Below are 12,442 nucleotides of genomic sequence, written 5' to 3'. Positions count from 1 at the left end.
GGTGGGATCAATACTGTCTGTTTCAAGTGAGGAATGAAAGGAGTCTTTTTCAAAAATCAAGATTGCTTTACTGGATTCAGCGGGGCTATACGTAGTAGGATCGTAGTATCATAACCTTTTGGTTGAAAAAGAAAGAAAGAGAGGTGCCAGTACTCATATACTGACAAAAGTGCCATGGGTGCCAGCGCAAAATGGCTGCCACGGGCAGCAAAAGATGGCCACTACTCCGTACCAGTAAGCACTTTCAACACAAAAAAGCCTTGATTATAAGGTCTTTCTTCTCCCCTTCTGTTTTCCTCTGAGCAATATTTTTATTTTCCAATCCAATCAAATGACTATCTTGCAAAACAAGTCTTGTCAGTCAGGTTTTCTCACCCACATAACTGTTTTTTACAAATTCAATAGCAATAGGGGAATGGGTGCTGGAAGAGGGAAGCGGTGAGGCATTTTACAATTTATCAGCATATGAGCAGGGCTTTCTCCCCCAGCCGGAACTTGCTAGAACTCAGTTCCACCATCTCTCAGGTGGGTGCCATCGTCCTTCTAAGAGAACATGGGGAGAAGTTTATGGTGAGCTCTGGCACCTGTTTTTCTACAAAAATAGCACTGTGTATGAGCATTTCAATTTTTATCTTTTTTACACACATACACACACACACACACACACACAAAGGATAACATAGAAAGTGTCTGATGAAGTGAACTCTGTCCACAATAAACTAGTATCCAGAATATTCTCTGTTCAGAGCGGAGCCACGCCTCAGGAATTTTATAGGACTACTGTACAGCTGAGTCCTGACGCTGCAGAGATTTCCTCCTCCCCATCTGCAAGGGTGGGCGAGAAAGGCTGGGTGTCAGAAAGTTGTGGGCAACTCAGGCAAAGCTGATTGGATCTGTGCAGCAGGCGTTGTGCTTTTGTCACAGGATAAACGCCCCCCCCCCCTGCAAATCTTCGGAGAAGGTGGAACAAAAACCAAAACCAAACCAAGTAAAGCCTTTTGAAGCTCAGTTTCTTTGCCTAGACCCTGGAAGGGGATTCAGGTTTGGAGGTTAGTACTGGAAAATGTGAGGTGCTTTGCTTTCTGCACTCAGCTATGTGGGAAGTAATTTAAACCAGGGAGAAGTGCAGCAAAGGTGACAGATTTGCATTTTTAAAAAATCCACTTTAGCAGACATTAGCTGCAGTAGAGATGGGCAAAGGAGAACAAGGGCTTTTTTTTTCTTTTCGAAAGCAGGACGGTGGGATTTTAAAGCGTGGAGGGAAAGGAAAGCAGATTGCAGAAACTACAGTCGAGTGGGTGGAAGGGAAGTCAAAACAAGAAGCTTGGAAGTAACTGTTCAGGATCAGACGCTGCTTTCCTGCCATATAAACGAGGGCTGGAGGGGAGGGGAAATGGGGCCAGTAGTTCAGCTGTTTAAAATAAACTTGACATCTGCCAAAGTTTGCATGTTGCTAGCTTGCTGTGCTGGGGAAGGGGAAGGGGAAAGAGGGATTTTAGAGAGTCGAGAAGTAGAATCTAAAAAGGTGAAGGCAAATGTTAGCAAGAATTAAATCTAGCTGGGTAAGCAAATTGGATAGGCAGCTTTGATAGGGAATATATCGTGGCTGGGAAATAACTGCAAACTTAGACGTTGGATCACCGGAGTTTCTTTTACTGAGCTGTGAAGGGTGTTGGGAGGGAAAAAAAGAGGAACGGGGAAGAAGCTGGATAAAGCAAACAAGGTCCACTATTCTGGGGTTTTGTGGTATGTTGCAGGGAAGAAAGTGAGGCGGGCTTCGCAGAGAATTAATTGGAACAATTTACCATCTGCTACAAGAACAAGCTGACAATAGTAATATGCCAAGAGAGAGGGGAAGCGGTTAGGGACGACTTTTCCTGGAAACCTTTTGGGGAGTCTCAGATGGCTCCTAGGAGGAGGAGGGGAAACTTTCCTTCCACGACCTTTAAGGAAACCAATTGTTTCAGAAGTTCTATTTGCTGTTTAACATTTTAATTTCTTCTCAAATTAGGAAGCGCGCAGTTTTCAATTCACACATACATATTACCAAATGGATAGTTCTGTCCAAGCTATAAATCTGTGGGGGAAGAATGTGTTCCCTCCCTTTATTTTTTATTTTTTAAAATCCTCTCTTACAAACAACTTTCAGTGTGGTGTAGCGATTGAAGTGTTGGACCTGGGAGACAAGAGACCCCTCCAGACTGCTGGTGGTTTTTTGTGGCTGTATTGTGCAGTATGTTCTGACACAATAATAGTGCATTCGTGTTGGGTTTATTCAGCCTTGGTTTGTTTTGCAGGGTTTTCCCAGTGCTACCATATTATTGCTGTCCAGAGGGGCTATAGGCACCACAAAAGTGGGGCAACTGCCCCCCACTGGCTAGCTGTAATAACCTGAGGTGTCTAGACCACTTCCAACAAGAATGGCAAGTGCTCTTTTGAACCCAAAGCAGAAAACACGATCAAGAAGCTCTGTGAATGTTTGAGGAATATTGTGTTGAAGAAAAATAAGAGGGTGAAGGTATATATAATGCAACATAAAAATTAGGAAATGTGTAATTAAAAAATTGAATAATGGATGATTGTTAGAGAGGCTGAAGGAAGTCCAAAAGAGAAAATATGTGATAAATTTAGATTGGATATTATAAATGTATGCTGGAAAATTAATAGAAATTATTTATTATATAAAAAAAGAAAACACGAAGGACCAAACACATTGAACACACTCAGGCAGCAGGTTGCGGGGAAACGAAAGGGGAATGTATCAAGACAGTATTCTGCATATTCACATTGCAACCCATGCAGTATATATGCACATCTGATATGAGTCAGAGAAGTCAGGTTACAGAACCCAGCTGATTTCGTAAGTGGACACCTCCTTGTTACATAAGTTGGCTCAAACATTTCTAAATGGATTACAGGCCCTGCTGCACAGCAAACTGCAAGAACAACAAAATGCTGAAACTGTAGTGAACCGGGAGGGGTTCAAGATTGAATGAAAGCTGAATGAACAGGCATGCTATATCAAATGACAATCCCTAGTTTATAGGGCCTTGGGCACATTTTGCTCCATCTTCCATGTGGCAGCCCTTCAGGTATTTGAAGGGCTCTCAGTCTTCTCTTTTCCAGGCTAAACATACCTAGCTCTCTCAACTGTTCCTCATAAGCAGGCATAGGCAAACTTGGCCCTCCAGATGTTTTGGGACTACAATGCCCATCATCCCCGACCACTGGTCCTGTTAGCTAGGGATGATGGGAGTTGTAGTCCCCAAACATCTGGAGGGCCGAGTTTGCTTATGCCTGCTCATAAGGCTTCCTTTCTAGATCCTGTATCAACTTGCCCACCCTCCTCTACACACGTTTCAGCTTGTCAATAACCTTCTTAAACTGTGGTGTCCATAACTGGATACAGCACTCCAGATACAGTACTGACCAAGGCAGAGGAGAGTAGTACTATTATAGGACATCACGTGACCATTAAAGGCACAGCTACAGGAGCAAATGGAGGTGTATAAAATTATGATAGATGTATATAAAATTATGCATGGTGTAGAGAAAGTGGATAGAGGACACCCCCCCCCCCCTCATAATGATAGAAGTTGAGGACATTCAATGAAGCTGAAGATTGGGAGAGTTCCAGGCCAGGTCTCTCAGCTGGGAAGGGTCCATAATTAGGCCACAAAGCAGTCCAGGTACTGGACACCCAGCTAGTAATTCAGGCAAGGTCAAGGTCAAGAGACAGTCCAAGTTCAGGTCACACAGAGGCAATAGTTCAGGCAATGTTATAAGCAAAGGTGAGCTCAAGAGGAAGTCCATGGTCTGATCACACAGAGGTAATTCTACCTCCACTGTCATAGGCAGCCTGTTTCTGAATACCAGTTACTGGAAACAATACGAGGGGAGAGTACTTTTCCCCCCAGGTTCTGCTTGCAAGCTTCTCATAGACATCTGGCTAGGCACTGTAGAGCAAGATGCTGGCCATTGACCTAATCCAGCAGAACTCTTTTTGTGTTCAGTTCAAACGTTGGTTGCTCTGGTTGCAACAGCTATCACTATCAAATGGTTCAGGGTACATAAACCCGTACTTAAGGTAAATGGTTAACTTAATTGCAAGGTCATGCTGCTGCATACTAAAATCCAGATTGTATTTAACAGATCATCATCACCATTATTATTTCTTTATTGCATTTATTTACCGCCCTATACCCAGAGGTTTCAGGGCAGTTCATCATCAACTGCAAGCCTCTGAGATCAATTCTGGCCCTCTCCATAGCCAATCCAAAGCTGGAAGAAGGACAGAGAGGGAGCAGCTACAAGAACTTGGGTTGGTGGCATAGTTCACTCTGTGTATCTGACCTGAGAGAAAGATCCAAAATCAACAAAGAAACTGCAGAGAAGCAAAGAGGGTCTGGGATAGCTCAGTGGGTAGAGCATGAAGCTCTAAATCTCAGGGTTGTGGGTTCGAGACTCATGTTGGGCAAAATATTCCTGAATTTTAGGGGGCTGGACTAGATGATCCTAGTGGTCCCTTCCAATTCTAAGATTCTATGTGTGCTTGTTCAACAGCTCAGTTTTAAGCTACTCAGATCTGCTTAGTCATACATCCCCATTCTATTTCCAAGGCCTGAAAGGTGGATAACTGTATGCTTTGTGCCTTTAACAACTGTATGAGAGGTGGAAATTCGACAGATAAAACTGCCACCCAGCACAAAGTCAGAGCAGTCTACCTGCCGAATGATGGGAGATGGAGTTTAAGTGCATGATCATTAAAAGCTGAGCTTAACAATGAGGAGCATGCCTTACCCTTGATGCAATCACACTGAGGCTCTGAGTTTAGGAAAGACAAGTTTATTAAAGGAAATACCGTATTTTTTGCTCTATAAAACTCACTTTTTCTCTCCTAAAAAGTAAGGGGAAATGTGTGTGTGTCTTATGGAGCAAATGCAGGCTGCGCAGCTATCCCAGAAGCCAGAACAGCAAGAGGGATTGCTGCTTTCGCTGCGCAGCGATCCCTCTTGCTGTTCTGGCTTCTGGGATTCAGAATATTTTTTTTCTTGTTTTCCTCCTCCCAAAAGTAGGTGCGTCTTGTGGTCTGGTGCGTCTTATAGAGCGAAAAATACAGTACATGCTTGATAGAAAAGATCCTAGTTCTAGCTAACTAAAGTGGAGGGAGAAAAAGAGTGCCATGCCTGCTCTTTGTTCTCAGCAAGAGAAACATAACAATGTCTCCTCTCTCAAGATAAGAGGGAGCCGTAGGAAATGAGGTCAGCAAGAGTGAGTGCATCAGTCTAGCACCTGAGGAAAGGTCAGCACATGTTAAAGGACAATCTAGGAAGCCATGAGGTTTCCTCTCTATCTTCTTTCTCCCCGTGCAGACCCACCAGCCTCCAATACAAGCGGAGTTGTATCCCAACACTTCCAATGTTCTGTCTGTTTGATCCCCAGTTTTCTGTATCTTCCATTTTAGGACAGTCCATAACATTGTTCTACTGCGAAACCCAGTTGTGCAGTACTTGACAAAGTAGAAGGCTGAAAAGATGGCTGGGAAACCCAAGTTGCACTATGTTCGAGGGAGAGGGAAGATGGAATCTATACGCTGGCTCCTTGCAGCAGCTGGAGTGGAGGTTTGTGTGACCATAAAAGCGGGGAGGCAATGCTGGATGAATGAACTAGCAATAGTTAAGATGAATGGCCTCTTTTGCACACACAGCTAAATATATGTGCAGTATGTTGTGCTATTAACACAATTCTCTCTGTACGTTTGTGTGTCTGTATACACAAACACATACACTTCTACTGCAACTCAGGAGAATGTTTTAAGCATCTTATGAAGTGGACTGTAGTCCATGAAAAATTATGCCATACTAAAATTATTATTATTAGTTGTTGTTGTTATTGTTTATATGCCGCTCATCTGACTGGGTTGCCCCAGCCACTCAGTGCAGCTTTAAGATGCCACAAGACTCTGATGTTAATCTAGGGTTGCCATATCTTGAAGAGCAAAAAGGAGGACAGCCCGAGCCACTGCCAGTCTGAGCTGGGGCTGCCGCCACACCCATGCACCTCTTAGTCCTCAGCTCAGGCTGGCAGCGGCATGTCGGCCCTCCAAAAGAGGACATGTCCAGGTTTCCCCAGATGTATGGCAGCCCTAGCTGCATAGGAAAACCTCTATCCCAAGTAATAAAACTATTTGGCTGCCAATTCAAGGGACAGTTGTTTGTTTTCAATCATACAGCACAATCCTATACATGTTGACTTAAATGGGAATCCCAATGAGTTTGGTGGGCTGTACTCCCAGGCAAGTGAATATAGGTCATCTAATCAGCCATATAGTTCAGAGAAATACATGCAAACCTGTTATGTACTGAGTTGAATAGGATCCAAAATGCAGCAGTCTGATTGGTCCTAGAACAATAGGATTCAGAATGCAGCAGTCTGATTGGTCCTAGAACAATAGGATTCAGAATGCAGCAGTCTGGTCCACAGGAGCCACCCAATCCAGCTCCAGGTGGAAGTGAATCCGCAACCTGACTGGCCTACAGAAGAATCCCGGAATTAGCCAATCACGTGGGGCCCGCTGTGTAAATAATGTATATAAAGCAGACATTCTAGGGGAATTTCCATTCTTCCTCACCACTATGAGCTGAATAAAGAGCATGAAATCCACTCTCGACTCCAAATATATTTCAAAAACAGAGAACCTGTGGGTGTATTTTAGAATATATAAAAATTTATTTTTGACATAATAGAAAATGCTATATATAAGAGAGAGGGATCACACTCCCCAGCTACAGAGGGAAGGCCAAGACAAATGTGTCTCTGGGAATGATTCAGAATCTTCAACATGATCTCATTTCAGTGGGTTGGACGGTTTGTCTTTTGAAGTCCTTTCAAGCAATAGAATCGTATGAATGGTGTGGCACGCTGAAAATAAACATAGGAAAGAAACTCTGCCTTGTATACTGACCAAGCGCATGATTTCTGCCAAGACAAAGGGGCCCTTTTCATCCCAACCATCCTTTTTGTAATATGAATCAATACGAGGATACAGCAGTGAGGCAGGGGGAAAGGAATTTAATGGCTGCATTGCATTTTGCAGGTTTTCAAAACAGTCCCCCAAGCTCCAGGTGCTTTTAAAGTCAAGGAAAATGACAAGCATCTATTTCTCTCAAGATAATTAGGACATGAAAAGCAAACATGATTCTGTTTGTTCTATTCTGTTTCAGTTTGAAGAACAATTTATTGAAACAAATGAAGACTTGGAAAAATTACGGAAGAGTAAGTCTATGGGTGAAGGTGTTCTCTACATGGGACTGATATATTTAAAGAATTAAGGGGGAGCCCCCATTGATTCTTTAAATGAACACTTCAGAAATCACTTAGTGTTGGGGTCCACATCATAGTCTACAAATACTGTTATTTTCATGGGTAAAAAAAAATATGGTTTGGTTTTTGCTTGCACAGGGGAAACACAAAGGAATTTGGATTTGGGGATGTCATAGAATTTCAACAGAAATGGAAGTGGGAGCAGAAATTGCCAGCTTGGTATATTTGCCCATGTCCAGAATGGAAATCAATCCACTTAATATGACTGGTATTCACTGTTGTTTCTTTCTCTCCGCATATGATACATAATTGATTATATTTATTTATTTCCCGCCTGTTCTTCAACCTAAGGCCCCAAAAAGGGGGTTGCAATATTAAAACACAACATTGAAAACAGTATGAAAGTACTTACAAACACCCCATTTGTCTTGAGTTTACGTCGCACCAAAATGAATGGGATGACGTAACGGAACACCAATGTAAGCTATGTAACTAATTCTGTAAGTTACATAATTTTATCACTGTGGGAAAGTAATGGATTGCTGATGAATGATCCTGCGTGAGAGGCAGGGAAAGGAGGATCCCCCCAGTGAGATCTGGGAGGGTCCATCCACTTTTGTGTGAGATAAATGTTAAGATCCACCTAAAAAGGGCTTTGTATTCTTTCTTTCTTTCTTTCTTTCTTTCTTTCTTTCTTTCTTTCTTTCTTTCTTTCTTTCTTTCTTTCTTCCTTCTTTGTCTTTTTGTTTTCCTTTTGCTTCCTCTTTTTTATTAATTTGTTTTTTATTGTATTGTATCTCAAAAATTTTCAATAAAAAATCTTTTTAAATCCCATTACAATGGACAGAGAAATGAATGATGAATAGAAACAGTGTATGGAATGAAAACAGGCTGGAATGGAAAACAACGTCTCTATTTGAATCATACAAACCAATGGGGAGCCGCATTTTCCTAAAGAAAGCTGCTCTACCGAGATGTGATCCTTATTAGAGAGTGCTATACTTCAGTTTTAGCTTTCAAAGAAGGCAGGCTGAATCAATTTGAAGTACTAGTTTAAACTATCTAAGTTTGTCTAATCATTCATCCCCATCTTTTTCTCCTTTAAAGATGGACAGCTCCTGTTTCAGCAAGTGCCCATGGTGGAAATAGATGGGATGAAGATGGTGCAGACGCGAGCTATTCTCAGCTACATCGCCGCAAAGCACAACCTCTACGGGAAGGACCTGAAGGAGAGAGCACTGTACTTATGAACATGTAGAATTCACCCTAGGTTTATTTTTGAATAGAAAGCCAGCTCTTGACAGAAGCTGAAAACACAGAATGTCTGCCCTGAACTGCAAACATTCAATCATCTTTCTGTTTATGTATCTCTATATTCCCAGAGCTAAATGTCACAATGTGATTCTTACAAGAACATTTAGACTAAAGCTCCTTGGGGAGGGAAACTGTCCAATAACATGATAATGCCAAACACATCATGCATCATGCCTGCTGACCTTCCATATGCTAACCTTCCATACATGTGTGGAAGATCCCATCATTCATGCTGGGTTGCAACTGACTGGTTGCACAAATATATGTCCTTCCACAGGGCTGCTGAAATGTATTAGAGCTGGTCATGATTTTTCACCTGCATATAAATTTAGGAATGGTAAAAGTCACATAAGTAATTATATATATATTTCTATTTGGATAAACAGCATCATTGAATCTGTTTCTATTTTTTATTTACTGTATACGTTATATTGTTAATGTATTTCTAATTTTGGGGCGTATAATATGCTGTAATTATATTTTGATTTTCTTGTATTTTGATTGACAGCAACAACAAGAAGAAGAACAAAAAAGAAAGTAACTGTTCTAATGGCTTCTTTCAGGATTGACATGTACGTGGAAGGAACAACTGATCTGATGGGGATGATAATGACCCTCCCTTTCCAGCCCCCTGAGAACAAAGAAAAGCAGACCAGCCTAATGTTTGAGAGGGCCACAACCAGATATTTCCCAGTTTATGAAAAGGTAAGGGCTTGTCAGGTAGCAACGTAGAATGTGCAACTAGATCTTAACTGCTGAAGGTGTATGGGGGGAACCATCCAAAGCAGTAGCAAAATTCTGCAGAAGCACTTAAATGTGGAATAGTAAACCTACAAGTCTACCAACATTTTGTACTACAACTCTCCTAATTCCTGACCATTGGCCATGATGGCTAGGGCTGATGGGAGCTGGAGTCCAGCAAATATGTGGTTTCCCACCCCAATGTCAAGTTCCAATGCTACTGAGCAGAGGATCACAGCAATGAGGGCCTTTCGGTGTTATGCAGTGGGATACATGCAAGTGTGTAAAATGTATATTTGAACGAAAAAGCCAAGTGGCTACTCTCATGGGACAGTCCCTGCCTGCCTCTCAGCCTTACATGTCTGAATTACAAAAGAAGCAGAAATAATCCACAAGGAGCCTCTGTTGCCCAGTCTGAGCCAGGGGTCTACATACCCTCAACACTGACTTCTATTTCTTTGTATGCCACAGGTTTTAAAAGATCATGGACAAGATTTCCTTGTTGGTGGGAAGTTCAGCTGGGCAGATGTCCATCTGCTTGAAGCTATTCTGATGGTCGAAGAGATGAAGCCCGATGTTCTTTCTGCGTTTCCTCTGCTGCAAGTGAGTGAACTAGGACATGTTCTGAGATATGAGATGGAACGTAAACTGTAAGACTGTGTGTATTCACAGAGTGCAAATACAGCAACTGGATAAACTTCAGTCATAGGAGTGTGCCGCACTTAGATTGTCATCATCTATATGATGGTGATTATGGTAGTGTATGAGACAAGTCCAAGTGGCCATCTGGGGGATATGTCTTATGTCCTTATGTCAGGCATCTGGAAGTTTCTGTGGAGCAGGCATCTAGACTTCTGCATCTACTTTGCTTGATGGTAAAAGTGCTTCATCTCCTGGCTAGAATTGCCTCAGTTTGATGCATGGCAAGACAACCTGACTAAAAATGGCTCATGAGATCATAGAGTTGGAGGGGGCCTTGTAGAAAGACTATAGAGAAAGTTCAGATTTCACATGTGGATTCAACACCATGGGACCACAGATCTTTTTCCATAGATGCATTCTTTCACTGATTTAGACTCATGTGTATAATTATCTCTGAATACTTTTACAATGCTTGTAAAAATATGCCCCTGCTTATTATTAAGCAGATTGGTTGCTTTTCAAAACTCCCATGTCATAATAGCACTTAAAACTTTATTTCAACGACTCAGAATTTGACAATCAAAGAATTCCATTTTCAGTAGTCATACCTCGGGATAAATACGCTTCAGGATAAGTATTTTCGGGTTGCGCTCCACGGCGACCTGGAATGAACAGAGCGCGTTACTTCCGGGTTTCGCCGCTCACACATGTGCAGACGGTCAAAATGACGTCACGCGCATGCGCGGAAGCGGCGACACGCGCATGCGCAGATGCGCTGTTGCCTCTTACAATCTGTTCAGGATGCGAACGGGGCTCCGAAACAGATCCCGTTCGCATCCCGAGGTACCACTGTACATGTCTAGAAACAACAACAATTCATGTGAAAACATATAACATTTTCAAAACCCCTGCCCAAAGTTCACAATGATTCAAAAGGAAAATGGAATGGGGAGGGAAGAGGAAAGCAAACATTTGAAGCTGAAGGATGGGGTCTTTTTCTCAAATGTAAGCCCATCTATGTTGGGAAATTTTTCCTTATTCTTAGAGGAGATTCTTGTTTTTTCATCTAGGCCTTCAAGACAAGAGTAAGCAACATCCCTACAATTAAGAAATTCTTGCAGCCTGGCAGCCAGAGGAAGCCCCCATTTGATGAAAAGTATATTGTACAGATCAGGAAGATTTTCAACTTCTGAGCACTTGAGCTACGACAATCACTGCAAACAGTGGCCTTATTTTTCTTGATTTATACTGCTTCTCCACATACACCTTGCTAACTTTTTGTCAGCCACCTTGATATTTTATTACAAATTCTGTGAAAAGTTACTCCCACATCTAACTCAACTTTTAAATCCATTCTGGTCAGGGGGCATGCTTTCGGAAACCTGGCATGATCATGGGTAATAATAATGTCCAAACCAATTTGGGATAAGAAAATGAGGGGGTTATATAGACCCTTCATGCTGCTCAGTCCAGACTAAAAGTGCGTTCTTTCAGTATTAGCACAGACATAGAACTTGCTGGTGGCAAAAGTAGTTCAATTACATTAATCGGGATTTATGCTAAACATGTGGGGAGTCCATGATTTTGATGCTTGAGAACCCAGGTAGATCCAAACAAGGCTTTAAAATTGAATTACAACACTTTGCATGAATTTCAGGGCTATGTACTAATTTTGAGAAATCAGTTGTTGTGTACTATAATATCAACCCCAACATCCAGTTAGATTTATGCAAAGTACTCAGAGGCCTTTCGATTTTTATGCATTCACATACCAAAAAAATTGGATAAAATGTTTAAATTAAATTTTTGTCCCTCGTTGGAAATCATTGCCAGGGTCAACAAACAATTGGTTATGTGCCACTTAGAATGTCTTCAGATGAGCAGCAGCAGGAGAAATGTAGGAATCATGTCAAAGGCAGTCATATGTACTGTTAGTGATTATTACTATGTTACTAAACTATCCTTTGTCTTCCTTGACCTACGACACAAATCTGTTCAGGCACTGAATTTGTTACTATGTAGTAACTCAATCATTACCAAGGATAACTGCCTTAACAATTAAAATGCATTTCTTTCTTTTCTGTTGAGCTGTATTTATTACGACTGTTTGCTGGCATGCATCTCTCTGTGAAACATGGATTTTAGGAGGAAATCTTACTCATTTCACGTAAGCATGCTTAGATCTCAACCCGGATGGTTTTCCTCCCTACTTCTCATGATCTTACATGCTTCAGTATGTGCTGATCACAGATTTTGGTTCCGACTCCAATTTGGCATTTTAGAAAATGGCCTATCTCAAGGGCAAAGTGCTTTGGAAGCTGCCCAATTCAGTCGGGGAGTCAAAGTCCACACTGGAATAGAAAAGCTGTGTTCATCTCCCTTCCACCCACAGTTCAAAGGAAACCTGCAAGTCACAGCCAGC

The 12,442-nt window shown here is 41.9% G+C and overlaps 1 protein-coding gene across 1 annotated transcript; it reads left to right on the top strand.

The window, feature by feature from the left end:
- The first annotated feature begins 861 nt into the window (after positions 1-861).
- On the top strand, positions 862-12,101 carry LOC114593730 (glutathione S-transferase-like). Its single transcript, XM_028722377.2, has 7 exons — positions 862-1,049; positions 5,465-5,621; positions 7,224-7,275; positions 8,431-8,563; positions 9,201-9,342; positions 9,850-9,981; positions 11,091-12,101. The coding sequence occupies exons 2-7, from the start codon at positions 5,535-5,537 to the stop codon at positions 11,211-11,213; spliced, it is 669 nt and encodes a 222-aa protein (XP_028578210.2). The 5' UTR covers positions 862-1,049; positions 5,465-5,534; the 3' UTR covers positions 11,214-12,101.
- The last annotated feature ends 341 nt before the right edge of the window (positions 12,102-12,442 follow it).

Source organism: Podarcis muralis, chromosome 3, assembly GCF_964188315.1.
Source record: "Podarcis muralis chromosome 3, rPodMur119.hap1.1, whole genome shotgun sequence".
In the NCBI taxonomy this organism is placed as follows: Eukaryota; Metazoa; Chordata; class Lepidosauria; order Squamata; family Lacertidae; genus Podarcis; species Podarcis muralis.
This window is presented reverse-complemented; position numbering and strand designations above follow the sequence as displayed.

Excerpts from the sequence above, each read along its gene's own strand:
- LOC114593730 (XM_028722377.2), top strand. The coding sequence starts at position 5,535 with ATGGCTGGGAAACCCAAGTTGCACTATGTTCGAGGGAGAGGGAAGATG. Across the intron at positions 9,343-9,849 it reads ATTTCCCAGTTTATGAAAAG|GTTTTAAAAGATCATGGACA; the intron begins GTAAGGGCTTGT and ends TGTATGCCACAG. Across the intron at positions 9,982-11,090 it reads CTGCGTTTCCTCTGCTGCAA|GCCTTCAAGACAAGAGTAAG; the intron begins GTGAGTGAACTA and ends TTTTTCATCTAG.